Source organism: Gadus chalcogrammus, chromosome 11, assembly GCF_026213295.1.
Source record: "Gadus chalcogrammus isolate NIFS_2021 chromosome 11, NIFS_Gcha_1.0, whole genome shotgun sequence".
Lineage (NCBI taxonomy): Eukaryota > Metazoa > Chordata > Actinopteri > Gadiformes > Gadidae > Gadus > Gadus chalcogrammus.
In genome coordinates, this window is record NC_079422.1 from 17,695,381 (window position 1) to 17,722,392 (window position 27,012).

The window sequence follows — 27,012 nt, forward strand, 5'->3', positions numbered from 1 at the left end:
AACCAGGGAGACACACACACACAGCTGTGAGGGGTATGGATGGGGGGAGGTAGGAGGGAGGGGAGCTGGGGGGGGGGGGGGGGGGTGGCTGCATAGGGAGACTAAGTTTCACTGCCCGCCCCCCACAGTGACCACCGCGTCCAGTGTCGGCGTCGGTATCGAGTTTCCATCTTTATTGCGTCAAAGACAGATTGCCGCTGATCCCGAGGGTAATTTACACACCTCGACATACCCGGACCCCCAACCCTCCCCACCCACGTACGTGTGTACTTGTTTTTCTGCTTGGATTAATTTGGTGGACACTTACGGAGTGACGTAATTAAAGATTGAGAAAATCGCCGAAAACATATTATTGTCGGAGCATCTAATCATGCACGTGGTGCAAACTGAAAAACACACGTCTACGATAGCTGCGGGAATTGAAAGGAATTTAATCGTGTCATTAAATTATGGTTATGTGACGCAGATCGGGAGAACTGTCCGGCATCACACAATCAGCACACATTTTGTATTTATTTTACTAATCATTGCTTTTAATTTTGAGTTTTTCTTCAAAATACATGGGGCATGGTGTGCTTGAATCAGGAGGGTCGGAGTTGGATGTGCACAATGTGGAACAATCAGACATTGCTTACTTCCAGATTTGAGTGGGGTCAACGTGTCATTGGCAATGGAAAACAGAACTCTCTTATGTCCCTTCCACGATCAAATTCCAAGCCTGTATCACAAGTTCTCAGAGCACAGAGTGATTTCTTAATTAAATGTGCTCCCGTTTTCTGTTGAGCGTTCAATGTACACTAAAGTGTTTGTTTTCGGAGACTGAGAAAATAAACCAACAATTTGCATGCTGGCAGCTTGGTAAATGACTTAAATTATTATCAATTAATAGCTGCATTGCTTCAGCGTCATGAGTAACTGAGCAAGCAAACCATGTTTGTTTGATACTACGTGGAACTGCAAATAATAATTAATGAAACATTTATTTTACAGATTGTTTATCAAAGATGGTGTAAAATGACTATAAGATCCACTGTGAGAGATGGAGAGAGAGGGACGGAGAGAGATATAGAGAGAGAGAGGGGGGCGGGAGGGGGGGGGGGGGGGGCAGGGAGAGAGAAAGAGAGAGACTAGTGTCTCCCTGTTACTTGCTCCACCACAGTGTTACAGATAGAAACGTGACTAGAGAGAAGACTCTCCTAGTATCTCCCTGGTTATCCTCCCGTAGTGCCGGTGGTCTCGCGCCAGGGCCCAGCCAGTCCAGCGGGGGGCTCTTGACGGGGGGATGTGTTCCGGGTGCCCAGCGGTGGGCGTCGGTGTGGAGTGATTAGAGGCGGTGATGCGCCCTGACAGGCGTGCATGATAAATGGCCCTTTGTGAACCGAAGGGCGTCCTTCCACCTACCGAGGAATCCCCACGCGACCGACGGCAGAGCTCCACCACTCAAACTAACAGGGCCATCTGTTTAGAACCACACACACACACACACACACACACACACACACACACACACACACACACACACACACACACACACACACACACACACACACACACACACACACACACACACACACACTCTCACACAAAACGAGACACACACACACACACCGACACACACACACACACACACACACACACACACACACACAAAACGAGTCACATACACAAAACGAGTCACACCCACGCCGCCACACACACACGCACACACACAAAACGAGTCACACACGCACACACACACACACAAAACGAGTCACACAAACACACACACACACACACCGACGCGCATACTGACACACCAACACACACCAAAATACAAGCACACACACCAAATGACACACACACACACACACACACACACACACACACACACACACACACACACACACACCAAATGACACACACACACAATGACACACCGACACACACCAAAAGACACACACACACACACACACACACACACACACACACACACACACACACACACACACAGACACAGGGTGTGAAACGTGAGCTCTCAGACGCATGATTGCGGTCACTGGGGAGTTATCATTGTCATGAGATGAGAGAGGATCTAATGAGATGAGGACCAAATGCAATAACAGGCCCTTCATTCTCCCCCCTGTTCCGGCCGGCATTCAAAGTGCCGGTTGGGCACCGGGGTCCGTGCATTGTACTGACGGACCGATGTAGATGACGAGCGCCTAATGAGCAGCGAAGCCCCCCCCCCCCGTCGGAGATAATCTAGTCACGGACTCCGCTCAGGAGCAAACGCATGTCGGAGTAATGGGATAAACACCTAGGTTTTGCCTATTTCCACGGAGGGGACGTTGCGGTGTTCCCGTTGGAGGGATGTCTCGTGCGCGGTGACCTCTCACTGTCAGGCGTGTCAGGGTGAGGACCCAACATCCGGGTGAGAGGGGAAAGTGTTTCTCCATGGGCCCGATGCGCTGTCGTACTGTGTTGTGAGCCCTGGGAACGGCCCTGTGTTTGCGTTGGTGTGTTCCTGATGGGGAAACAAGGGACGACCACTCAGAGATGTGTCCTTTACTCAAGTGTAAGTAAGTTGTGTACTCTAGATTTGTCATCTGATGCCCTTTTCGAAGAACAGTGTAGCTTCTGTCAACAGAAGGCCAACTGACATTCCAAAAAAATGGGGAACGATCTAGGGAAGAACAAAACGTAAGTTGAGGTGCAGTCATTAGTCTGTATCGATATTAAACTATGAAAAGAAAAAAAGAAAGCAGAGAAATTGAGTATCAAATAAGAATATGAAGACAATTTCAGTTAGTGGCTTCGGTGTATGATTGTCTGTACTGCTAAGTCTTCCTCTGTGTGTAATTTCTCTCTTTACTTGAATCCCTCCATCTTGAATGACTTGTGATATGGTCATGAACATAACTTGTTCCCGCTAGAGCCTTTTCATGTCTCCGGATGTATCGGGGACTCATGGACAGTACAGAAGCAGACAAGCACACACTCTCTCACACACACACACACACACACACACACACACACACACACACACACACACACACACACACACACACACACACACACACACACACACACACACACACACACACACACACACACACACACACACACACACACACACACACACACAGGGTGACGTTATATATTTTACCAATCAGGCTCTATTCGCCAACCAAATTAATTCTTTCTAATTTGGAGCTTCCATTGGTCAGCCCCCTGCAGTGCTGCGATTGAGCTCGATGTGTGTGCGTGTGTGTGTGTGCACGCATGCATGTCTTTGAATGAGTGAGTGAGAGTGTGAATTTAAATGAACTTGAGGAAGTACCCTACAATAGATTTTAATTGAGAAGACGGCCTGTAATCAGCATATTCTTCCAGGAAATCATTAAATCATTTCTTCAAATTTTTTCTTTCCATCTCCCCGCAAGACCCTACCCTCCTCCCCCCTCAGTGGTGATTAGCATGGCAATGATAGACGTTTGATGATCGCTAACAGAATAAATCTGACATCTGTAGTCTCTGCGTCTCTCCCCCCCTCTGTCTCTCCGTTTCCCGCTCTCTCCCTTTCCCTCATTTAATCTCTGCGTCCCCCAGGTCATTTTATTAATGCATTCTCATTGAGAATAATATGTTATCAGTTGTATAATATGAATTCATTTTAGCCGTTTTCAAATCTGCGTGCGTGCGTGTGCGCTTAGCAAGTTCCATCTATTAGGGGGGTAAAAAAACGGATGCTGGGCTGAAATTACCTTAGGGAGCCTTTCTCTGTGACACAGCCGGATACAGAACATCAGGAACAGGACGGGTTAGATGTAGGAACAAGACGTGTGAGGTGAAGAGGCTTTCCATCAGGAGACAGATTAGTCCCAATGCCTGTACGAACATATTCATAATGCTGCCGTCAACAGTTGTGAACAATGCAGCGGTCCAGCGGTCGGTCAGACTCCGGCTAGCTGGGAGCTCCAATGTAATAGTCACCGTGTAGCTCAGGAGTTAGAGAAGTCCCGGTGAGGGATTGAACCAACCACCCTCAGACCCAAGATGAGCTGTCTGGGTTGCCTGAGAGTCAGCAATTCGACAACAGTTTCACCGTTGTCTGTTAGTCCAACGCTTCTTTGTCATTCATTTTTATTGTAAAGCGCCTAAGGGGTCAGGGAGTCATGCAAGTCGTCTATGCACCTTTGTTTGTTAACTGATGAGCTACGTTTAACATGTATTTAGACATGAATTGACTAGCCACGCACTTCTGAACTGAGGAAAAACGGTTTAAATGTCAATCAATTGTGCTCTCCAAATATTTATAAAAAATAAGAATATTCCAACCAGCCATCACTTTTCAAGCAACTTAGTCAAATAGCTCTCGGGCTATGCACCTTTCACTCGCACAGACACTCATTGTTTTGAGAAAAGTGGGCTTGTAGGCCTTAGGGCATGTTTGTAGAGACGGTCTCCGGAGGGAGCTGGATATAGAAAAGACAGAGACAGGGCGAACAGACTACAGGGAGGGGAGACTGGTAGACTAGACACAGGCCTTTGCTACCATCAGCCCCAGCCGTTAAACCATTGTTTGAATCGGACAAGCTTAGCCTAATGGCCTGTTTGTTGGATGGAAGTGGTGGTACACAGCGTTTATCATATGTTGTAATGCTGGTACGGGGACGTTCGATGCCTATGGTGTGAGTTGATGTTGCGGTTAACTGCTGGTGATGCACCCCCATGTCCAGCCAGCCAGTCTGTCAGCAAAGCAGATCTCGCGAGTTGGCTTGCACTCACAGATTACCGATTTGCTTTGAAGCCCCGACGTACAGAACATATCTGCACCGGTTGTAATGCCTTGATGTGGGAGGGAAATCGTTTCGGGGTTAACATTCACCTAGGGTTTAAATGCGGTTATAAAGATAGCAGAGTAGTGGAGGAGTCTTGCTTCTGAACCAGAATAGTATAAACCGCCACCAGCGCTGGAACTGTTATAGCGCTGGAACTGCAATAGTGCCAGAACACAAATACGTCTCCCCTCCTCAAGAAATACACGTTCCCACTTCTGGGAGGGAACTCAAGGTGAGCTCCCAAAACAGGTTTGACTAAGAGACCTTTTCTTCCATAATACTTGTATCACCTCAAAATTAGTGGGGAAAAGGATTACCCAGTCTGTTCGTGTCGCTTGATGTTGTGATAATTCATTGCGTGGCGTGAACTCTTGTCGAAGCCTGCAGGGTTTATCCAACTGAGTTTCAGAGAGCTGCGCTCTATCCTTCTACTCTTGTATCAGTTTCTTTATTGTGTCCCCTCAACGGTGAAGTTATTTTCTCTCGCTCTCTCTTTTTTTCTATCCCTCTGGCTTGCGGTCCGCCTCTTTAAACCCCCCCCCCACCCTCTCTCTCTGTTCTTCTATTGCCATGCATCGCACATGTCACCACGGCAACCCCCCGATCCACGTGTTGCCTTGAAACGGAGACGGAGGAAGAGGGAGGTCGTACGACGATCGGGAGCGAGGACTATAAAGGAGGAAGCGACGCTGGCGCTATGAGAGCATGAGCGAGGTCAAGACTGAGCACTGAGAAGGACGCTTCAAAGAAATGGAGGGGGAGCTAGGGCAGAGGGGTTTGAGGGTCCATCCTTCCATCCAGTCAGATGTGTCCAGCTCCTCCCAACAGCTGGAGGCGAGTCCCCAGGTGTCGTCTGGGAGGGGGGAGTTTTTTCTGGGGTACAACGTATGAGGTGAAGCCCTTTGGTGAACGGCGACCGCCACAAAGCCACAACACTATGAATATCATTTCTACGCCTCATGCCTAACATCGTCCCCCGGGAGGAGAATCCATGAATTTAAATGTGCTCCAACCTGGGACCTCCAATTTGATGGGATGAGATTTTTGTTTTTCTTCTGTTTATTCGTTTTATTAAACGGACTGGAAAGTGCTTGGAATAGTTTATGGGGTGATATCGCAGGAGAGGGACATTTTTGTTTTTGTCATTGATCAACAGGGAAAGAAAGGGTGGCCGTGCTAAATAGTTCAATTGGTTTGGTGCGTTAAAAAGCCATGTCTCTTTCTTTGCCTGTTTCTTCTCCACTTTCATCAAGGGGATCCTTTTTATTTCTAATATGTGTCTGTTTGTCTCTCTCTTGAGGAACTCGCAACATCTGCTGGGTCCTTGGTTACTGTTGTTTTTGTTCTTCAATGTTTAATGCGTTTGTTTTTTATCCGCTTTTTATTTTTCTCTGAATTATTTAAATAGTGCACTCTCTTGTACTTTATTTTATAAGCTTTGCCGCCGAATGGACATCCAGTGTCCTTGCGGGGGTTTGATCCCGATCCTACCAAGAGCCTGCGTCCGTACACAGCTGCAGTGCATCGTGTTCAAGACTGCTTGAACTTCAGTTTTACTACACAGACAAGCAGTCTCTCGCTGTCTCTTGCTCAATCGATCAGTCACTCACACAATGAAACACTCTCTCACTCACTCACTCACTCACTCACTCACTCACTCACTCAAACAAACTCTCTCTCTCTGTCTCACTTTCTCTGTGTCTCTCACTCACTCACCAACACAATCTCTCTCCCTCTCTCTCTGTCTCTCACATCCCTCTCTGTCTCACTCTCTGTGTCACTCAATCACACACACACACACACACACACACACACACACACACACACACACACACACACACACACACACACACACACACACACACACACACACACACACACACACACACACAAACATACCTACACACACGCGCACACACACACACACCCTCCCCCCACACAGCTGACCTGTTCTGTGTGTTTCCCCGTTCAGGAGATGGCGAAGGTGCTGAACCACCCACGGGTCTACGCCTTCCTGCACGTGCCCGTCCAGTCGGCGTCAGACAGCGTGCTGATGGACATGAAGCGGGAGTACTGTGCCGCCGACTTCAGGACCGTGGTGGACTTCCTGAAGGAAAGGTGGGTCCACCAGGCCGCAAAATATTTTTGCCCAAACAGGTACCTATTCTCGCCTGTGATTGGTAAGAAGGGCTCTCCTTTAGATAGTTTTTTGAAAAGTCTTGGCTGTTTGCGGGAGTTTATGGTTAGGGCTAGGGTTATGGTTAGGGTTAACCCTTACCCAAACCTTAACCACAACCAATCGGAGGAGAGCCATTCTGACCAATCACAGGTGAGAAAATGTAAACCTATTTGGGAAAAAAAATAATCGCCCGCCAGACCGGGGTCGGGGGGTGTCGGAAAGCCTTAAGGGCTGATTATGGTCCCACGTTCACACAACGCAATGACCACGCAGACGCTTCGACGCAGACGCTTTGACGCAGTCGTGAACCTTTATGGTTCTGCGTCGGGTTTTCATGAGTGGATCGATTACAGCCCCTGCTGCTGCGTCGCCTCGACGGAAGGTTAACATTTTTGGGAGGCGCACGTCAGGCCCTTGCGGTGGACGCAAGGAGGGTCTGCAAGGACGTAAGGGGTCGGTAACCCCCTTGCGCTGTGTGAAGGTGGGACCATGATCAGCCCTTTACTCTGAGAAGATCAGCTCTCTGTGTGTTGGATTCCTTTTCTAGACTGTTTTTCTATAATCTCTCTCGCTCGCTGCCTACCTGCACTACTTCCTGTCCCTGCTGTAAACTACCCTCTCTCCAACAAGCTGTGATGTGCTGCGTCACCACATTCAGGTGGAGTGAATCATTCGTTTGTACTGCTTATCACATGCAGCCCAAAACCAGATTTTGTTGTTTCCAATTGATTATTCGTCTGGATTAAACGCCAGGGGATCTACTCAATCCCCTTCCTGATGAAATATGTTGTCAGATTATGCTTTGAGTTGATTGAAAATAAACCGTCATGGAACTGGCGGTTTGTGATCGCTCCGTGCGAAAAGGATTGGTGAAGGCTTGGGCCACTGTATATCTCTTTTGATGCTACATTATACCATGTTATCTCTTGAAATGATATCAGGTCAGTTAGATGTTGACAGGATTGGCTTCCTGCTGTCATAATAGACCCTCCTAATCTTGTTGTTCGACTTTTTCGTTATTAATGTTGGTTTTTCGTGAGATGAGATTATCGTTTTCAAATATGTTGTGTGTGTGTGTGTGTGTGTGTGTGTTTGTGTGTGTGTGTGTGCCTGTGTGAAGGAAATGTGTACCAGTTATGTCATATGTCGCAAGTTCAAGTCCGACAATGCATGGGAGATTGCGGATCAAAATGATGTCACTGCATAAACACAAAATCGCTGTTTAATCATCATCTTCTTTGATTAAAAATCCATACAGGCATTCCGAGATGCCCGTGTCATTCAGGTCAGGGAACTAAGGGTTCAACTGTATACATAAGAGAATAACATTTGCAGCACAACCGACTATCAAAGTCTGTTGTTTCAAAGCATATATAATGAATGGTAAATCGATACAGCATTGCAGCGCTCTCACAAGTAGGTCAACACTTGAACACTTGAGGCATGGCGTATTGGCCAGCTTTTCTGCATGCATATTTAATCTTGAGGTGATGACCCTTTCATCCGGTCACATGCTTGACCTGTGTTTGGCCACAGCATGCATCGCTGTAGGACGGTGGATGTTCTCTGACGGCAACAAAGAGCTATGGCCCACAGCTCAACAGATCACAACAAAGAGGGGAGATCAAACATGCACTGTGGCCTCGCTCCATTCGCTTATTCAACACCACCAGGAATCCAAGTCAAATTTACATTGTGCTGTTCATTTTTATGTTGTATTTGGTGTGTGTGTGTGTGTGTGTGTGTGCGCGTGTTGAGCGAGAGTAAATCTTCTGCTATGGTTTATCATCTACATGGTTATACCAGACAAATTGTTGAAGTCAACCTCATCAATATTTCATCGTTCCCTATATGTCAGTATAGTTTGATGTTGGTTCTCACTTTTCGCTCTTTTTTTCTTTCTATTTCTCCATTACATCACATGCACGTCTCTGCGATGGTGTCACTACCGAAGCGGACGCTGATGCAGGGCCATCAGGGTATATGCTAGTCTGTGCCCACACACGCGCTGTTTTTTAATATATATTTATTAATTTTTTCACAGTTCTGTTAACTGAAAGAGGTACTAAGGGACCGACACATCTAATGTGTTTGAAGCTGGACTTTGTCTTTTGGGAGTGTGAACTGACGTTCTGGTGTTGGAAAAATCACGCTGCACAAGGGCGGTAATTGCCGCAAAAGTGTCTCCATGTAGCTCATTGTTTATTCAGGGGGATACCTGACCAGGCACACAGGCTTACGCACACACATACTCACACACACTCTCGCACACACACACACACACACACACACACACACACACACACACACACACACACACACACACACACACACACACACACACACACACACACACACACACACACACACACACACACACGTGCACACACAATCCTGCGCACACACACACACACACACACACACACACACACACACACACACACACACACACACACACACACACACACACACACACACACACACACACACACACATTCACACACACACACACACACACAGACAGAGCGAGTTATCTCGCCATCAGATCTTGTTTACTTAAACCTCTTGGCAACCTCAGGGTGGCCACTGAGTTGTTGGCTTTAGTTACACACTCGGATGCTCTTCAGTACCACACACTCTGTCCATACGTGAAATCGATACCCATGCATACGCACGCACACATGCACGCACAAGTGCACAAACACACGCTCACACACTGAGCAAGCCACGACACGCTTTGTCTGTCTGCCTGTCTGTCTGCCTGCCTGTCTTTCTGTTTCTGTTTCTATTAAAGAGTTAAGGGAGACACGGAGTGTGGGTCTCAAGGCGAGTGTGCTTCTATTGTTGGAATTGTAACATTTACCCCTACAGTTCCCCTTAGTTTGATTTCTGAAGTCTAAATAGAAAGCCTCAATCATTTCCTTCCCCTGGGAATGTAAATAGAATGCTCCGTAAGTGTCCCTGGAAGTCCAATGCATTCACACTTGCGCTCTACGCGGTAGAAACATCCCAGGCAACCTCCTGATGCTGTTTGACACATCTGATCACAGATGTGTCATGGGGGGGGGGGCATTCAGACCCGGCATTTTAGCGCACGTTTGCGCCCTCATATCCCACAAATCCGGCGAAGAACATACAAACACTCGTCCCAGGTATAAACAGGGTCCATGAAGGGGACCTTTTGTAGTCGAGTGTTCAGAAGCACAATAACAGCGGCAAGTGGGAACACATACAAACATACCAGCTCCCTCCACTGCCTCTCTACCCAGGTACTCCTTGCGTGCGCTGAATCATCAAAACACTGCGCTGACTCAGCGGATCAGAGCGAGGTTTATAGTCACGCCGTCGGCCTCCTCTGCTCCGGGCTATACCATCATCTGCTTGCCTCTCGTTTGATTCCATGATATCCAAAGAATACACACACACAAGCGAGGAGTGTTTTTGGTTGTTTTTTTCGCTTTGAGTGTTTGCGTGCGGTTCGCCTATGAGAGCACTGAGTCACGGATTGCTGTTTGCCGATTGGCCCCCGTGTTGTGTACACAGGCGGCGCCGTGTCGAGACACCCTAACAACATCACTGGTGTGTGAAGGGAACCCTGAGGTTCACCCATGTGGGGAGTCTGTGAGACGGTGGGGACCTCGATGGGAACGCGATAAGGGGGCTATTTGCTTTGTTTTCTTCTTCTTCTTTTTCTTCTTCTTCTTCTTCATCGGTTTCTGATTGAAAGATTGTGTGTGTGTGTGTGTGTGTGTGTGTGTGTGTGTGTGTGAGTGTGAGTGTGAGTGTGTGGGCGTGGGCGTGCGAGAGGAGGGGCCTTTTTTCTAAAGCCTACATAAGTAGGCATTTTTTTCTAATTTGGCCTACATAAGTAAACTTCACCTGACCCGGGTCAGAGCGGTTTTGTGATGAGTTGTGCGTTCTGCTGACAACAGAGACCTAGAGCCATCAGGTTAGAATATCACCCGACTGGAGGCGTTTAATAGGTATCACTTGCCGCCTGTTTGTCTGTCGATATAACTCATTGTTTGCTCTGAAGGATTCCTGGCTCCGCACACACACCACACACACACACACACACACACACACACACACATACACACACACACACACACACACACACACACACACACACACACACCTGCGCAGCCACATGCAAGCACACTTGCGCAGACACACATACACACTCACAGACACACACACACCGGAAGGTACATGTACTTTATCGTTTCTCCAAACGGCTGCATGCCAAGACAGCTGCAAAGGTCACCAGCGGTCAAATGCCTCAGGGCTTCCTTATCAGGTGAGCTTCAGTGTAGAGCACAACATGTTTCCTCAACCACACTGTGCTTTCACTTCTTCTGAGGCCGGAACTTCAGCAGCTGCTTCGGCTGTTTTATTCTTTGGAGTTGAAGTAGATAGTTCCACTTTAGACCACAAGTCACCTTTTTCCGTCAGGTTTTTTTCTACGGTAGAATAAACGCACAGTGTTGTTACGCCCCCCCCTAGTCTAGGGGATGGAGGCGGTGACAGAACGCTGTGCTTTAAAATAAACAAGGACATTTAGTGGCATGAGGGCCAAATGACTAGCATGAGGCTGGACAGTGATGCTGCAAGAATTAAGGGTGAGCCTCGGACAAAAAAAAACGTTAAGTTTGCCTAGCTCTCTAGCTCATCAAAAATGGGGCACCAATTAAAAGGGCACTCAGCTCTGCAAGCATCTGACAGAAATAACAGCCTACCGGTTACCAGCCAACCTGCTCTACCTCCTGTTCCTTATGTCGCCCTGTGTTCCTTTGTTCGAGAAGGTCCATCGAGAGGCTCACCGACACAGGCTGGCGTCGGGGTCACGGCAAACCAGTGTGTACGCCCACACAGCTAAACCCCCCGCTACGGCTCATGTGTTCAGTCTCAGTGAATCCCACGCGGGTGGAACGGCCAGTCCATGGCTGATGAGGGCTCATGCTGTGTCTGAAGCAGAGGCGCAGTCCAAACATGTGGTGTATTAACACCACTGTGTCCCGTATGCTACGGCTAAGCTTCCACGGCTACGATGACGTTAATAATGGAAGAGAAGCGAATAGATTGTACAGCCAAGCCGGGATAATTGTCTTTGGGCCCCATCTGGGAAATACTTGAAGGTGATGCGATGTTACTTTTTCTTTCCCTCCTGGAGTTTAATCGCTGTATGTAATGGCCTTTGGGATAATGCATCCAAATTACACTCCATTAATGAATTGCACAAATGGGTCTTTGCTATGTCTCTCCAAAAAGAACTGGTGTTTTATTATTCCATTAATTTTGTTGCATATTAAATAGGCTCTGGCGTCTTGCCATGGAGTAATACCCATATCTAAGATGTCTATGTGGGGTTGGACGTTAAATAGATAGTTTTTGAGAAAATATAGAAAGTCTGGCCTTTTGTCATATGGTCATAACCGATGGTGTTTTTAACACACTATATTGTATAACATGTATGTCAATTTCAATGCTTCAGCATGCGCCATGTCGGCCCGGTCACGAGACAATATGAACTGTGTTCCAACACTGCGGACACGCTGAAAGGCATGGCGGATTAAAACATACTTGGGTCTGATTGGCAAATTATCCAATTTCCTCCCCTCAGAACGGACGAATTGTTCTCCGCCGTACATAATTCCTATGTCTGGTGAAATGATTGTTTTATTAAAGCGGTTAATTTTTGCTCCATTCCAACCAACTCTCTCTCGCATCGCACAATTCTCTCTGATCTCTCATCAATTAAATTCATATTATGAAGTTCAGTCTTTATGTAATGATGTATGGAGGAAATCCTATTAGCTGGAATAAGGCTGTTATAGGCCGTGCTAACGTATGGCATGGCGGTTGGGTCAAATTAGAGTGCAACAAGACAGAGCGAGAGAAAAAAGAAGGACTCTCTGGATTTGCCAGCTGCTCGTTGATGGTTTTGCTGCAATAATCAGGTCTGATTTCCCCAAACAGTTCCTCTACAATTGTTCCCTCTCAGACTCCGCCGAGAGAGACTAACACACACACACATTTCTTGCGCTTATAAAATATCAGCACAAATAATACATTCTGACCACATAATCAGCTTTACTGTTCAAATCCACTCTCTTGGTACACGTGGGCATGACCCATACAGATGAGGCAACTAATCACGTTTCAACCTTTCAATGGGTTTGTTCGATTGTAGCTGTTATATATCCCACGGGTGTGGGGGAAAAACCTCATAAAACATATAGAATATAACACATCCACACCCGTTCGGACCACATAATCAGTGTTACCGCTTCATGTAGTTGAACGGTCGGTTCCTCTGCCGTTCCCCCTTCTCGTTTGTTTGCATTACAGACCCCATCAGGGCCGGCTTAACGGCATTCACACGATGCAGACAGCTGCTCCCCGTCTTCAGTGGTGCTCCTGAGGGACTTTGGCATTTGAGCTGCTGGATGGATGCTCTAGGGTAGGCGGGTGGGTGGTGCTGGTGGTGGTAGCTAGCTCAACATGTGATTGATTTACGCGGCGCCAACAGCTGACCGTTCCAGTGACCTTTGGCCTTCCAACATGACCTCTGATGCCCAGGCTATGCCCTAGACACCCACCCTTCACAGCATAATGCTGATAACCAGGACAGCCGTTCACTTGCCTCACTCTCCCCTGTTTTTAAATAAGGAGGATTGTGCAGTGTTTGGCTAGCGAGCTAAAAAATCTGCCTTTCTATTATAATTATGTTGAAGCAGTTCCTGGAAACTAAAGCATTATGCTCATTGGTTATTTTTTTTTATTCCTGATTCTTTTATTTCTGTGGCCACATCTAAAAGTTCATTAAAAACAGTTCTGTGTTGTAGTTTGTAGTACTGCACCAGAATACATTGTGTTAAGAGGCCTTGCTGCCCTGACATGAAGAATAAACGTATTTAAATGTGCACTTGTTCACCCTTCGTTTGTACTGAGTTCACCTAATGATTCAAAGGCATTGCTGACGCAGGCGCTTTTTTATTGCTGTGTTTATCCAAATAGCCCTAGAAGATCTTTTAAATGCTATGTTGTTTGTTCATTCCCACAACCACATTTCAATGCCCCCTCTCTCTCTCGCTCTGTCTCTTTCTCACTCTCGCTCTGTCTGTCTACTTCTCACTCTCGCTCTGTCAGTCTCCTTCTCTTTATGTATCTGTCCGTCTGTCTCTCTCTCTCTAACTGTGTCTCTCGCTCTCTCACTATCTTTCTATATCTCTCTCCCCCAAAACAGGCAGCATAATGCCCAGCTTAATAGTTTGGGTGGTCTATCAACAACTTATCAATCCAATGTTGGCCCAGTAATAAAGACAAAATGGGACCATTTACTAGATCTAGAACACACAGGTGCTACCAGAGCTAGCTGGAGTACAAACCCACTGCTGATCTCCTCCTAGCCGGACACATCCCCAAAAGTCCACCAACAATAATCAATGGAAATCCCTGGAATGTGTGGTGGTTTTATCTGTCCTGCTAAAACGGTAAAAAGCTATGCTAACAGCACTTCGCCTTGCATAGTAGCTACTAGCTAGGCTTGAGGTGAGATGAGTTTTGCGTAGATACCATTCACGTCGGACTTGATGACTTGTTTGCATTGATAAAACGGTTGAGGACACACAATGCCTAAAGCACAGTGCCTGTTTCGAATCAGCCCACTGATCAAATTGCAAGCAGAGTGGGTAAAGCATGTCATAGTATATGTCTGATTTGCATCAGTATCCAAAAAATAAAGAATCCAGTTTCAGTAGGCTAGGCTAATCTTTAGTGCCATCTTAATAAGTGTGAGCCAAAGTCCACCCAGCATCAGTGTTGCAATTTTGACATCAATATTTGAGGTTTCACAATTATGAGTCAGATATTATCGCTGCATTATCATAACAGCCTTGTTTGGTTCACCCCATGAGAAAATGTGTGTGTGTGTGTGTGTGTGTGTGTGTGTGTGTGTGTGTGTGTGTGTGTGTGTGTGTGTGTGTGTGTGTGTGTGTGTGTGTGTGTGTGTGTGTGTGTGTGTGTGTTAGTTCCTTGTGTATGTGTATCTAGGTACGTGCTTGTGGGTGTGTGTCTAGGTACATGCTTGTGTGTGTGTGTCTAGGTACGTGCTTGTGTGTGTGTGTGTTGGTTGTGTACGTATGTCTAGGCACGTGCTTGTGTGTGTGTTTGTGTGTCTAAGTGTGTCTAGGCACGTGCTTGTGTGTGTGTTAGTTGTTGTGTTTGTGTGTCCGAGCTTGTGCTTGCGTGTGCGTTCTTGCGAGGGACCGAGGACGCTTTGTATTTTGATTCTCTGACACTGGAGGCGGGCCGGCCATCTCTCCGGTACCGAGGGCTCCTCAAGTGTCTGAAGTGTGTTGGTGCAGCACGGCGTCACAGACAAAGTGATGCCGGGACTCTTGACACACACGCTGATGGACCGGCCCTCGCGCCCCACTGCCTGCCTCCAGTCCCTGCCTGCCTGTCTGGGGGAGATGCGTCTGATAAATAGCTCCCAGGCAATTGTCTGCACTTTTGTTGTTTCTGCTTCGTGTTATGATTACGTGTCTCTCTGTGTGTGTGTGTGTGTGTGTGTGAGAGAGAGAGAGAGTGAGTGTGTGTGTGTGTGTGCTTTGGCCTGCGTTTCAGCGCGTTAGTCATCCGTATTAGTCACGTCGAGCGATATCTTGAACCTGAGTATCCCTCTATAAGGTTAGGCCACACATGGGGCTTGCCTGCCCTACCATCGCATGGTGTTGTGTCAGGTGGTAAACGACCTTCACACACTTCATCCGTCCGTCTGTCTGTCTGTCTGTCTGTCTGTCTGTCTGTCTGTCTGTCTGTCTGTCTGTCTGTCTGTCTGTCTGTCTGTCTGTCTGTCTGTCTGTCTGTCTGTCTGTCTGTCTGTCTGTCTGTCTGTCTGTCTGTCTGTCTGTCTGTCTGTCTGTCTGTCTGTCTGTCTGTCTGTCTGTCTGTCTGTCTGTCTGTCTGTCTGTCTGTCTGTCTGTCTGTCTGTCTGTCTGTCTGTCTGTCTGTCTGTCTGTCTGTCTGTCTGTCTGTCTGTCTGTCTGTCTGTCTGTCTGTCTGTCTGTCTGTCTGTCTGTCTGTCTGTCTGTCTGTCTGTCTGTCTGTCTGTCTGTCTGTCTGTCTGTCTGTCTGTCTGTCTGTCTGTCTGTCTGTCTGTCTGTCTGTCTGTCTGTCTGTCTGTCTGTCTGTCTGTCTGTCTGTCTGTCTGTCTGTCTGTCTGTCTGTCTGTCTGTCTGTCTGTCTGTCTGTCTGTCTGTCTGTCTGTCTGTCTGTCTGTCTGTCTGTCTGTCTGTCTGTCTGTCTGTCTGTCTGTCTGTCTGTCTGTCTGTCTGTCTGTCTGTCTGTCTGTCTGTCTCTCTCTCTCTCTCTCTCTCTCTCTCTCTCCCTCTGTCTATGTCTCTGTCTCTTTCTCTCCCCCCCTCTCTCTCTCTCTCTCTCTCCCTCCCTCCCTCCCTCCCTCCCTCCCTCCCTCCCTCCCTCCCTCCCTCCCTCCCTCCCTCCCTCTCTGTCTCTGTCTCTGTCTCTGTCTCTCCCCCTCTCCCTCCCTGTGTGTGTGAGCTGTTTGTTTGCCAAGACGCAGCGCTAATATTAGCTTACAAACACAACTGGGCCTCTGACTCGCAGGCACCCGCACAGGTTTACGGTATCAAGCCGCCGGGGCTAATGTTTCACCCAGGGAGGGGGCGGGGGCGGGCGTGACGGCTACCCCCTCCAGGCATGGAAAAAACCCAGCAGATGGAGAGGGAGGGAGGGGGAGAAAAGAGAGGGAGACAGAGGGGGAAGGAGAGTAAAACGAGAGATAGTTAGATAGAGACGGAGGGAGTGGGACAGAAAGGAGGGATAAATAAAGGAGAGGGAGGGAGCAACAAGAGAAGAAAGGGAGGTGGCGACCTGGAAAGGTTTAACAATACAAAAGCCGCCTTGGTGCTAAAAAAGCGAAATAAACGGCAGCACCGGCGGGACAACTCGTTGTGTGTCGAGCACCACCTACCTTTCTCTCTCTCTCGCGCGCGCGCTCTCGCTCTCTCATGTGCAAGATGAGTCAGCGAGTCAGACAAACCGGCCCCTGTGTGCGTTGACTCATGCGCTCAGGTGCCAACTTAACCCTGACAGGTAGCATCTGAAAAGCCATCTTCCATCTGACGCAGGCACACAACCCCACACCTGTGTGTTACCCTGAGCCACCTCGCTGGGAGACACTCAGTAATTGATCAAATATAAGTCGCTTTGTTTTGTTGTCTGAGGGCGGTTCAAGTTTGCGGTTTTCATGTTGTTGCTGCCTACCGTCACCTTTCTTAAAGACGTCCACAACAGTGTACCCGGCACTGCGTGCCTGTTTGTCGCTCCCAGCTGCCTTCCTGTTGATACATGTGTCCAGAGGGCGGATGGGTTCGAGTTATTTTTGACAGGGTACATGGTGTGAGACAGATGTACATACTCACAGATGGGCTTTCAGTGGCTCACACAAGTTGTGGCCTGCTTCGCTTCCTAGTCGATTCGCAGATGGCTGCCAATCAGGCAGATCCGACTTTGAATCTGTTGTATCTGTTTCAATGTTTTCAAAGTTGTTTCCTTCAATGTGTTGGTTCATGAATCGCAAATGTCTGAGGCCCAGAACCGCATGTCTTTTCCCTGTCCTGGAGTAAGACATCTGACTTTTCATAAGATTGTTAAACACTATTGTCACAAAACTTTGCTGTTCTGGAGTATTTTCATGCACTGAAATATCCTTCAAGGCTGATTTCATCGTATTCATTTTCGATCTGTGTCATGTCATATGACTGAGAATCCGGCACGCTGATATTTCAGTTAAGTTTTTGTTTCGTGTCATTGAGTCCAAGGGTGTCTGAGTAAAAACAAGATTTAACCTTCCTGTATAGATCTTCCTGTGTGCGTGCATGCGTGTGTGTATATGTGCATGTGTGTGTGGATGTTTGTGTTCAAATGTGTGTATGTCAACAAGCCCAGCTTTTCGGATTGGCTTGGATTTAGAAAAGCAGGAAACCCAACAAAGAACGACTCATTAACTTCTCAACAACGTAAAGCCCAGGTTGTTGGTGTGTGTGTGTGTGTGTGTGTGTGTGTGTGTGTGTGTGTGTGTGTGTGTGTGTGTGTGTGTGTGTGTGTGTGTGTGTGTGTGTGTGTGTGTGTGTGTGTGTGTGTGTGTGTGTGGGCTTGTAGATAACGACTGCTGGCAGTTCCCACTGCATCACCCTCTTGTTGACACTTCCTCTGGATTATACCTCATTTCCTCTCCGCAAACCCCACGTTTACGGGAGAGCAGAGAGGAGGAGGGGAGAGGAGGGGATTTGGCAAGAGGGAGGAAGAGAAACTAGGATGGGGGGGGGATAACTATTGCTGGGACGTTGGGGATTCTTGGCTGTTGTGAATGTGAACATATTCTAGCTCTGTGTGGGCCTCCAGGGCTCTTGACCCGATCAACTGGTTTTTGTTTAACCTGTCGAGAGAGTGATGTGCTCATGAAATCCATGAAAACTCGTGGAGAAAACGCATCTGTAGTTAATATGCACAGTGGTGAAAAACAGGTGCACAGGAGGTTTGTTTACACTAATGCTAGGCTGGCTGTGTGTGTTTGTGTGTGTCCTTAGAACTTGTCAGAGCAGGGGTGAAACTCTATTCCTCCCAGTGGTCACACGTAGCAGGTGGCAAAACAACAAGCTCAATAATCTCCTCCCACTCAGACCCATTAAAACACACACGCACACACCAACAAGCACACACTCCAACAAGAACTCTCCCTCGCTCTCTCTTTCTCTCTCTCTTTCCCTCTTTCTCTTTCTCTTTCTCTCTCTCTCTCTCTCTCTCTCTCTCTCTCTCTCTCTCTCTCTCTCTCTCTCTCTCTCTCTCTCTCTCTCTCTCTCTGTGTTTTGTTATGTATGCTGAGGAACCATTTCAAAGTTAGATGAAATTAACTTCACCCACCGTCATAAACAAACAATGATCCTTCTCAGATGAAATACATATTTTTTTGCTCATGTTGACTCAAGTATTTGATTAGTTGCTTAAATTCCGCCAGCGGTGTTAATGCTTGTGAGGGCGTCGATGTGTCAATATTAGTTTCAGTTGACGAGGAAGGTGCCTTTGTCAACGGCCGGTACCTCTGTGCCTCACTCAAATCTGACGTGTTTGTTTGACTTGCATGCCTATCTCTCCCTCCCTCTGGTCCTTTCTCTCTCTCTCTCTCTCTCTCTCTCTCTCTCCCCCTTCTCTCTCCTCATATCATATTTCTCTTGAGTCATTCTTTTTTTTCCACCGTAATCTCTCCACCCCACCAGTAGGCTCAGCTTTCTCACGCGTACTTCCACCATTGGCCCTTAATGGCAGTTTTTATCTGTGCATGTTTGTGTGGGGGCCATGCACGCCCGCACAGATGTCGGGCGGGGTAAACATTGATAGGATTGTTGCGTGATTGGTGTCTCTCTCTCTCTCGGAGTCTCTCTCTTTCTCTGAGTCTCTCTCCCTCTCTCTCTCGCTCTAACGCTCTAACTCTCTCCCTCTCTCTCTCTAAGTCTCTCTCTCTCTCTCTCTCTCTCTCTCTCTCTCTCTCTCTCTCTCTCTCTCGCTCTCGCTCTCTCTGTTGTCGTCACTTTTGTATTCGTAATACCGTGGTGGAGCAAGATTTCTTGCCAGACAACCCAGGGACAGAGAATGTTCTCAACCTTTGTCATGTTAAGCATTGCTAAGCCGTGTGGTTCCCCTGGAGTTCACCCTTATTAACGCTGCAGACGTTAATACAAGAGCAGAAACTTCTGGAGCATTGAAAGTTGAGGCAAACATTAAAATTGAGTGTTGAGTTCATTAATTAACGAACAATTTGACCTCGCGTTCTGAATTGGTGAATCCAATAGTTTGTTTATGAAATATCGTACATACCCTAACCCATTCAAATGGGTGTCTTTCTGAATCAACGTGTAATTACAGTTCTTCTGCATTTCTTTCATGCAAACTGCCCCAAATAACATGTTTTGATTGAGTTTTATATTCAGATTAATTTGATTTCTGAACCTTATGTGTGGGCTAGTTTTACTTTTTCAAAGCTGATATTGAATAAGTAATGTGTAAGGGCAGTAAAAGCATGTGAACCATTTAGAGAAATATAAAGTAGTATTTCTCTCTCATTGCACGTGTAGGATCAGGGGCAATGCGTAGTGCATTAAGGTCTCGTTAATTCTCTTGTTATTGGACATAAGGAGGATGTCTAGGCTATATGTTCTCACTGAAAGGGCACAACCAATCCAGTGGCATTCTCTGCGCAGGGAAATTATCTAGGCTTGATTTATATAATTAAACTTGGTCTCAAGTTACAAAAAGAAAAGTTGTATTAATAAGCAATTAATTCTTCCTCAGAGTATAATAGGTAACAATGTATTGCCATAATATTATTTATTTTAATTTTAATATTTTTTATGTTGCTATAATATAATTTTGTGTTTATTAAATATAAATAGAGGACAACATTTTTTTGCGTATTTGCTAAAACACTACGAGCAAAACCTCAAACTCAAATCGACATGGGCTTTCTAATATATTAACCATTCACACAATTAAATTACTGTTCAGAAAGAACTCAGCAATTATGTGGACCCCAATCAATTAACTTTTGAGCTTCTGGCAACTTTTTGGAAAAAGAAAAATGTTGAATGTGCTTCAATGCCGCCAACGTTTATATGGTACTTTTGAAGAGGTCAAGAAGTACACTCCAAACGACTGGGTAAACAATTCCTGGTTTAATGTTGTATGTTTTAAACCATATGTGGTCCACTAAAACTTAACCAAGGGACTGATGTGAGTGACTTCACTGGCGGGCCAGGGCCGAACCACGTCGTTGTTCAAGGACTACCGTATTTTTTAATTCAAGTGTCTATGAGAGGATTCAAAAAATCTTCAAATGAAATCAAGTTTCACTATCTTATCTGTGATAGTTTCCCCCCTTCATCTGTAATATAGTTACCACTTCACCTGAAATTCAGTATCACCATCTTATCTGTAGTACAGTTTCGCCCCTTCATCTGAAATACATTTTCACCCCTTCAACTGAAATACAGTTTCACCATCTTATCTGTGATACAGTTTCACCACCTCATCAGTAATTCTGTTTCACCACTTCATGGTTGCCCTATTTCTTCTAATTTGTCTGCATTTAGAAAAGGGTAAATGCGTGATCGTACCAATTTAAATTCTCCTTTCAGTGGTTGCAGTAAAGGAACTATCTACGAAAGTTTGTTTCCATCTGCCCTTACCCGAGTAAAGAGTAATTCATTCATTCAAATGAGAATAGATTATTTCCACTTGACTTCTGCACTTTGTTATTGTGCGTTTTTAAATTAAGAATGTCCTTCACCCAACATAAGGGCTGTATTTTATTAATTTTTTTATCCGGAATTTAAGGAAAAAAGTTTCCTTCTGTTTGGCAAATGAAGGCCGATGCGCTGCTTTTAATTAAATCGAGTCTCGCATGTGGCACCGCCACACACGTCTAAGTACCCGACCCACGTTGTGGCGGCCCTGTCAGCCTGCCTGCCTCTCTCCTTGTTGTTTGGTGCACTGCTGCGTGTATTCATCCCGCTGGTGTGTGGGGCGCGCCGCAGTGCGCGCGGGTTCAAGATGGCCAGTGTTTGTGAGGTTCATGAGAAATTAATCATTCTATTTAATCTCCTCAATGCGTCTGCTTACCGCTTCAAAGACTGCCTGATGAAATACATCGTCTCAGAGGAAAAATAAGGCTGCAGGCTGAGGGAGCGAGAACGAGAGGGACTTGGCCAGAGTGCGTCAAAGAGAGAGAGAGATGGGTGGAGAAAAGAAGAAGCATTAATGATCTGAGGAGAGGAAACTATAGAGAGGGGGGAACAGAAGGAGAGAAAGTGGGAGCGATGAGGAGATGGGGTTTGGGGGGTATGGGGGGCAGGGGGGGATGGGGTAACTCAGTCCCGCTTCCATGCATGGCACAAATTAAGAGGCCTAGATATAACATGCTCTCATCTGTTCACGGACCTAGTCATATCACACTGGCGTTTCGGTGCGTGTCTCCTAGCAATGGTGTGTGTGTCTGTGTGTGCGCGCACGTGCGTACGCCCCAGTGCAGAAGCAGGGATTGGAGCACACAGATTTTACCCAACATGTCCATATCTCCCTTCCCTTCTTTTATAAAATAATTTTTTGGAACTGCCAAGTCAGCACGTCATCATTTAAATGTGGCTATGTGACATGGTGATTGGACATGGCCTAGTGGTAGTAGTAGTAGGGAACATATCATTGTGTGCACATTAGCACCTGATTCTATTGGTGCTGGGACGGGCCACCAAATCCCCTTTCCGTCCTAATGCTCTAAAGGTATATTGTACCCATTTCAACAAACTCAACAACAATACACAACCTCTCAGCTCCAGTTCATGTTGTCTCCGCTTAGGTACACCTCATTTGTCTGCATGCCTATATGTGTTGCCCTACTCCCTGGATAAATCCATCCAGAAATCCATCAGCGCAGAGGGCTAACGATCCCAACCTTAGCTTCATTACAGATCTTATATATATAGAAGCTTTTTATCAGTTTAGTCACTTATTCATATGCATTTGGCCCACATATAACCGAAAACAGGAACATGGATGCACTGTATGAACGTATAATTCTCTCGTTGCTTTTGTACAACATGCACAACAGACGAGGCTCTTAAAGGCTGGTTATGGTTCCAAGTAGACTTAACGCAATGACCCCGCAGACGCTTCAACGCCGTCGTGAACATGTTTTGGTTCTACGTCGGGTTTTAGTAAGCGGACCAATCCCAGCCCTTGCTGCTGCGCGCCTCAACGGAAGGTTAGAATCTTTTGGAGGCGCACGTCAGGCCCTTGTGGTGGACGCAAGGAGGGTCCACAAGGAAGTAACGGGTCCGTAACCCCTTGCGTTGCGTGAACATGGGACCATAATCAGCCCTTTAGGCCCTAGTAGTGCACACTAGGGCTGTCAACGAATATTCGAAGTTCGAATATTCGTTCGAAATGTATCCAAAAACGCGAATTCGAACGTGAAAATTAATATTCGAATGTGATAAAACACTCCCGCGGTACAAGCGCCTCTATCTGCTTTGTGAATGAGCCTCTGTCTGTTCGCGATGTCCCTCATAATATTCGAATGTGAAAAAACACTCCCGCGGTAGAAGTGTAACAGACTAGTATTGTGAAGAGCGAATGTATTTTATCCCCTCTGGGTTTCCGTACTTGGATATAGGTATTCCAGCTCGGCTATGCCATTCAATAAGCATCCGAAGTAGAGCTCAGGGAGCTAGTAGTCTGGCTGGTTAAAGCTGCTATAACGCAATGTTCTCGGCAAAGTCCGAGACAGCTTTTTTTTTCATGAATCCGAACGGTGCGTAGTGCTGGCCCTTTCGCTGGCATGGTGGAAGACGTAGGCGACATGCATTTTTTTCTTTATCGATTTTAATAGGCCTTCTCGATAAATGGTAAGCAAAGCAAGGAACGTTACCACTAGCATACTTAGTAACATTCAGAAGCGGGCGTCTTCTTCAGATTACTATAGTTTGCGCGCTTGCAGGTGTGGTGGTGAAATGCAAGCGATACAAAGTTGTGGCTTTTCATGATTAGGCTCCACGTTACTGGGCTGTTTGTAGGATATATATATATCCCACTAATTTGAACCATGGTTTTGTCGCATTATTGACATATTGACGGCAACTGTGTAAAATAGGCAACCAGATATTCGAATAGTTCGAATTTGTGATTTTTTTCCAAACGAACATTCGAATGTCATTTTTGAGCAATTTTGACAGCCCTAGTGCACACTGCCAGCTATGAGTCCCCCAGTCCCCTGACAGAGTTGGAGCGCGCTACAAAGGGCTTGGGGAGACGCAGGCCGGGCCCGAGTTGAGGATTTAGAGCTGCATTAAAACGGGGGGGTTGGGGGAGAACGAATGAAATATTGTTATGCAGGGGGGGGGGTACAGGGAAACTCACGGTGCAGGGTGATTGATGGCGGGGGATGGCGGTTGTGATGATGATGGTGATGAGGAGGGCGTAAAACTTGAAGGATCTGTCGGGACTCGGTTGCCGTCTCGCGTGGCATTTCCACACGCATCCGCCCCGGCAGCACGCTTCCTCCTCTCGCGTCACGCACGCACACGCACGCGCGCGCGCGCGGGATCCGATGAGATGAGACGCCAGGGTTCAGCAGCAGCTGTTCCTGATGAAGTTTTGGGGAGGAGGGGGAGAGGGAGAGAGAGTGACTCTCTCCTGGGGCCTACTCTACTCATCACCTCTCTGGACCCACTTCTCAGCTCTTAGTGTGCGTGGCGTGGGGCTCCCCACTCTCTTACCACTCTGTTCCCCTTCGGCCGGGGATCTTATCAGCCTTCTGCCGCCCTGACGCGATTCTGTGGACAGGCTGTATTTGGTCTCGTTCGACCCGCATCGACCCGGTCTCGTGCGACCCGCATCGACCCGGCTGCGGACAGACGGAGACACACGTCAGTGTCCGAACGTCTGAGCCCGCGTGTCAGATGGAGATTACCGAGCGGACACACGAAGACCCACATTCGACCGTGGGAGTCAGTCGCTTAAGCGGTCTTCATCGACTCCAGCGGCGCTTCCACATCGAGGCCGGAGTCTGAGTCCTCCATGAGCTCTGATCGGCAGCTCGGCCTCATCAAAGCATTCCCAATCGGGGTCTCATCAGACCTCGTTCGGAGGGGAAGTCGAACCGGTTCACAGCCTGGACATGGAGAAAGCTTTATCCGGCCAATTACCTGCCAGCGCTTCGACACACCCACGCAGACGCCACCTTTACCCCCTCCCTATCGTCCTTTACCCATCAGGAGATGAGGTAAAGGACGAGCAGGACCCCCTGCTCACCCCACCTCTCTCGCTCTCTCTTGCTCACTCTCGCTCTCGCTCGCGCTCTCTTGCTCTCTCTCTCTCTCTCTCTCTCTCTCTCTCTCTCTCTCTGTCTCTGTCTCTGTCTCTGTCTCTGTCTCTGTCTCTCTCTCTCTCTCTCTCTCTCTCTCTCTCTCTCTCTCTCTCTCTCTCTCTCTCTCTCTCTCTCTCTCTCTCTCTCTCAATGGCGATGCCATCCATCTGCACATTTAGCTCGCCACTAACACTGCCCGCACTCGTCAGTGCTCTACCCTAAACGTCCCCTCGTCAGAAAGCCATGTCCCTCACCAAGTGGTTTTGCTCTATTGTCCCTGCACATACATCACCAACAAAACATAAATCATTATGAATGTGTTTTGTTTGTCATAAATATCGAAATGATTTAACCTGTGCGTCAACGAGGCAATGAACAGGAAATGGAACTAGTTTCTTGGACCATGGGAATCATTTTCCGGAGTGTAGATGTTTGCTTACAGGGAGAACAAGGCGACTCCACAGGGATAACGGGTGTAAAATGGGCATTTGCGTTGGTGCATATTCACAGCCATTTTTCCTGCAGTTATTTCAATTATCACACTGCGATCGGGTGAATCCCTACCTTCCAAGTCATGCACACACACACACACACACACACACACACACACACACACACACACACACACACACACACACACACACACACACACACACACACACACACACACACACACACACACACACACACACACACACACACACACACACACACACACAAAGTAAAAAAAAAAGGAGTGAGTTGATTTTCCTCAACTTTGGCTATTAACAACATACTCCCACATCCCTGCCCTCTCTCTCTCTCTCTCTCTCTCTCTCTCTCTCTCTCTCTCTCTCTCTCTCTCTCTCTCTCTCTCTCTCTCTCTCTCTCTCTCTCTCTCTCTTCCATTGAACACCTACGGATGACTGGCTCCAGTGTGCTGAACATTACCATTTCAGAGAACACACACACACACTTAGATATGCACTCACTCAAACACACATACAATCACCCACTCTCTGCAGCACAGATGGGTAGTGTGTTCTCTGACAGATGAACAGGTAAATGTTTACCTTCCCAGATTGACTCTCTTCGGCAATCATCTTTCTGTCTCTCTCTCTCCGTTTTCTCTTTTACTCTGTCCCCCTCCTGTCTTTCTCGATCTCTTAGTCTTTCCTCCTTCCTGCTGTCTGTCTCTCTGTCTCTATCTCTCTCTTTCCCCCTCCCTCATGCCTCTGTCTCTATCTCTCTCTGCCCCCCCCCCCCCCCCCCCCCCTTATGCCTATCTCTCTGTCTCTCCTTCCCTAAAGCTCCTTGCTGCATACATTCAGCCTTTTTTGTGTGGGAGGTTTCTTTTGTTTGTGTCTTCTTTCTCTGGGAGACGGAGCTTTCCCACCGGCCTTGCCTCCATCTAATCAGTAGGGCTGCGCATACACAGCTGTTGTGCTGTGAGCCACTCACAATCCACACATACATTAAAGCCTATTGCAGCAGGCCCAAGTGTGTAGGCACAAAACGAGTGTGTGCGTGGACAGAAAGTAAGTTTTGAAGTGCTATACATTGTGCTATGGCTGTTTTCCTGCCTGAACTACCAGTACTACTACACTACGGCTAAAGACACACACACTCACACACACATACACACACACACACACACACACACACACACACACACACACACACACACACACACACACACACACACACACACACACACACACACACACACACACACACACACACACACACACACACACACACACACACACACACACACGTCTGCACACACACAACCAATTACATGGCTCATGCAAATCAACACAAACACCGAATTGAAGGATTTGCTATTCACTCACGGCATTGAGAGCGTTGATAGTGCACAGTGTCATTGCACACACAATCACGCACACACACCCAATCACGCACGTACACAGAGACGCTGCCTCCATTATTACATTATTAAATGCTGTTTGTCATTAGTGTATTCTAGTTCACGTCTACACAGTTTGTAGCATAATGATACATGCAGCAGGTGATCCATGCAGGAGATCTCCCCGAGTGTGAGGGGATGGCTGGTTTAACCTGTGCAC

General features: G+C 47.2%; 1 protein-coding gene across 1 annotated transcript in view; it reads left to right on the forward strand.

The window, feature by feature from the left end:
- Positions 1-27,012, forward strand: part of cdkal1 (CDK5 regulatory subunit associated protein 1-like 1) — a 367,816-nt gene that overhangs the window by 129,289 nt on the left and 211,515 nt on the right. The window contains exon 10 of the mRNA XM_056602814.1: positions 6,793-6,938. Coding sequence (XP_056458789.1) covers positions 6,793-6,938 — 146 coding nt within the window. The remainder of the gene's footprint in view (positions 1-6,792; positions 6,939-27,012) is intronic.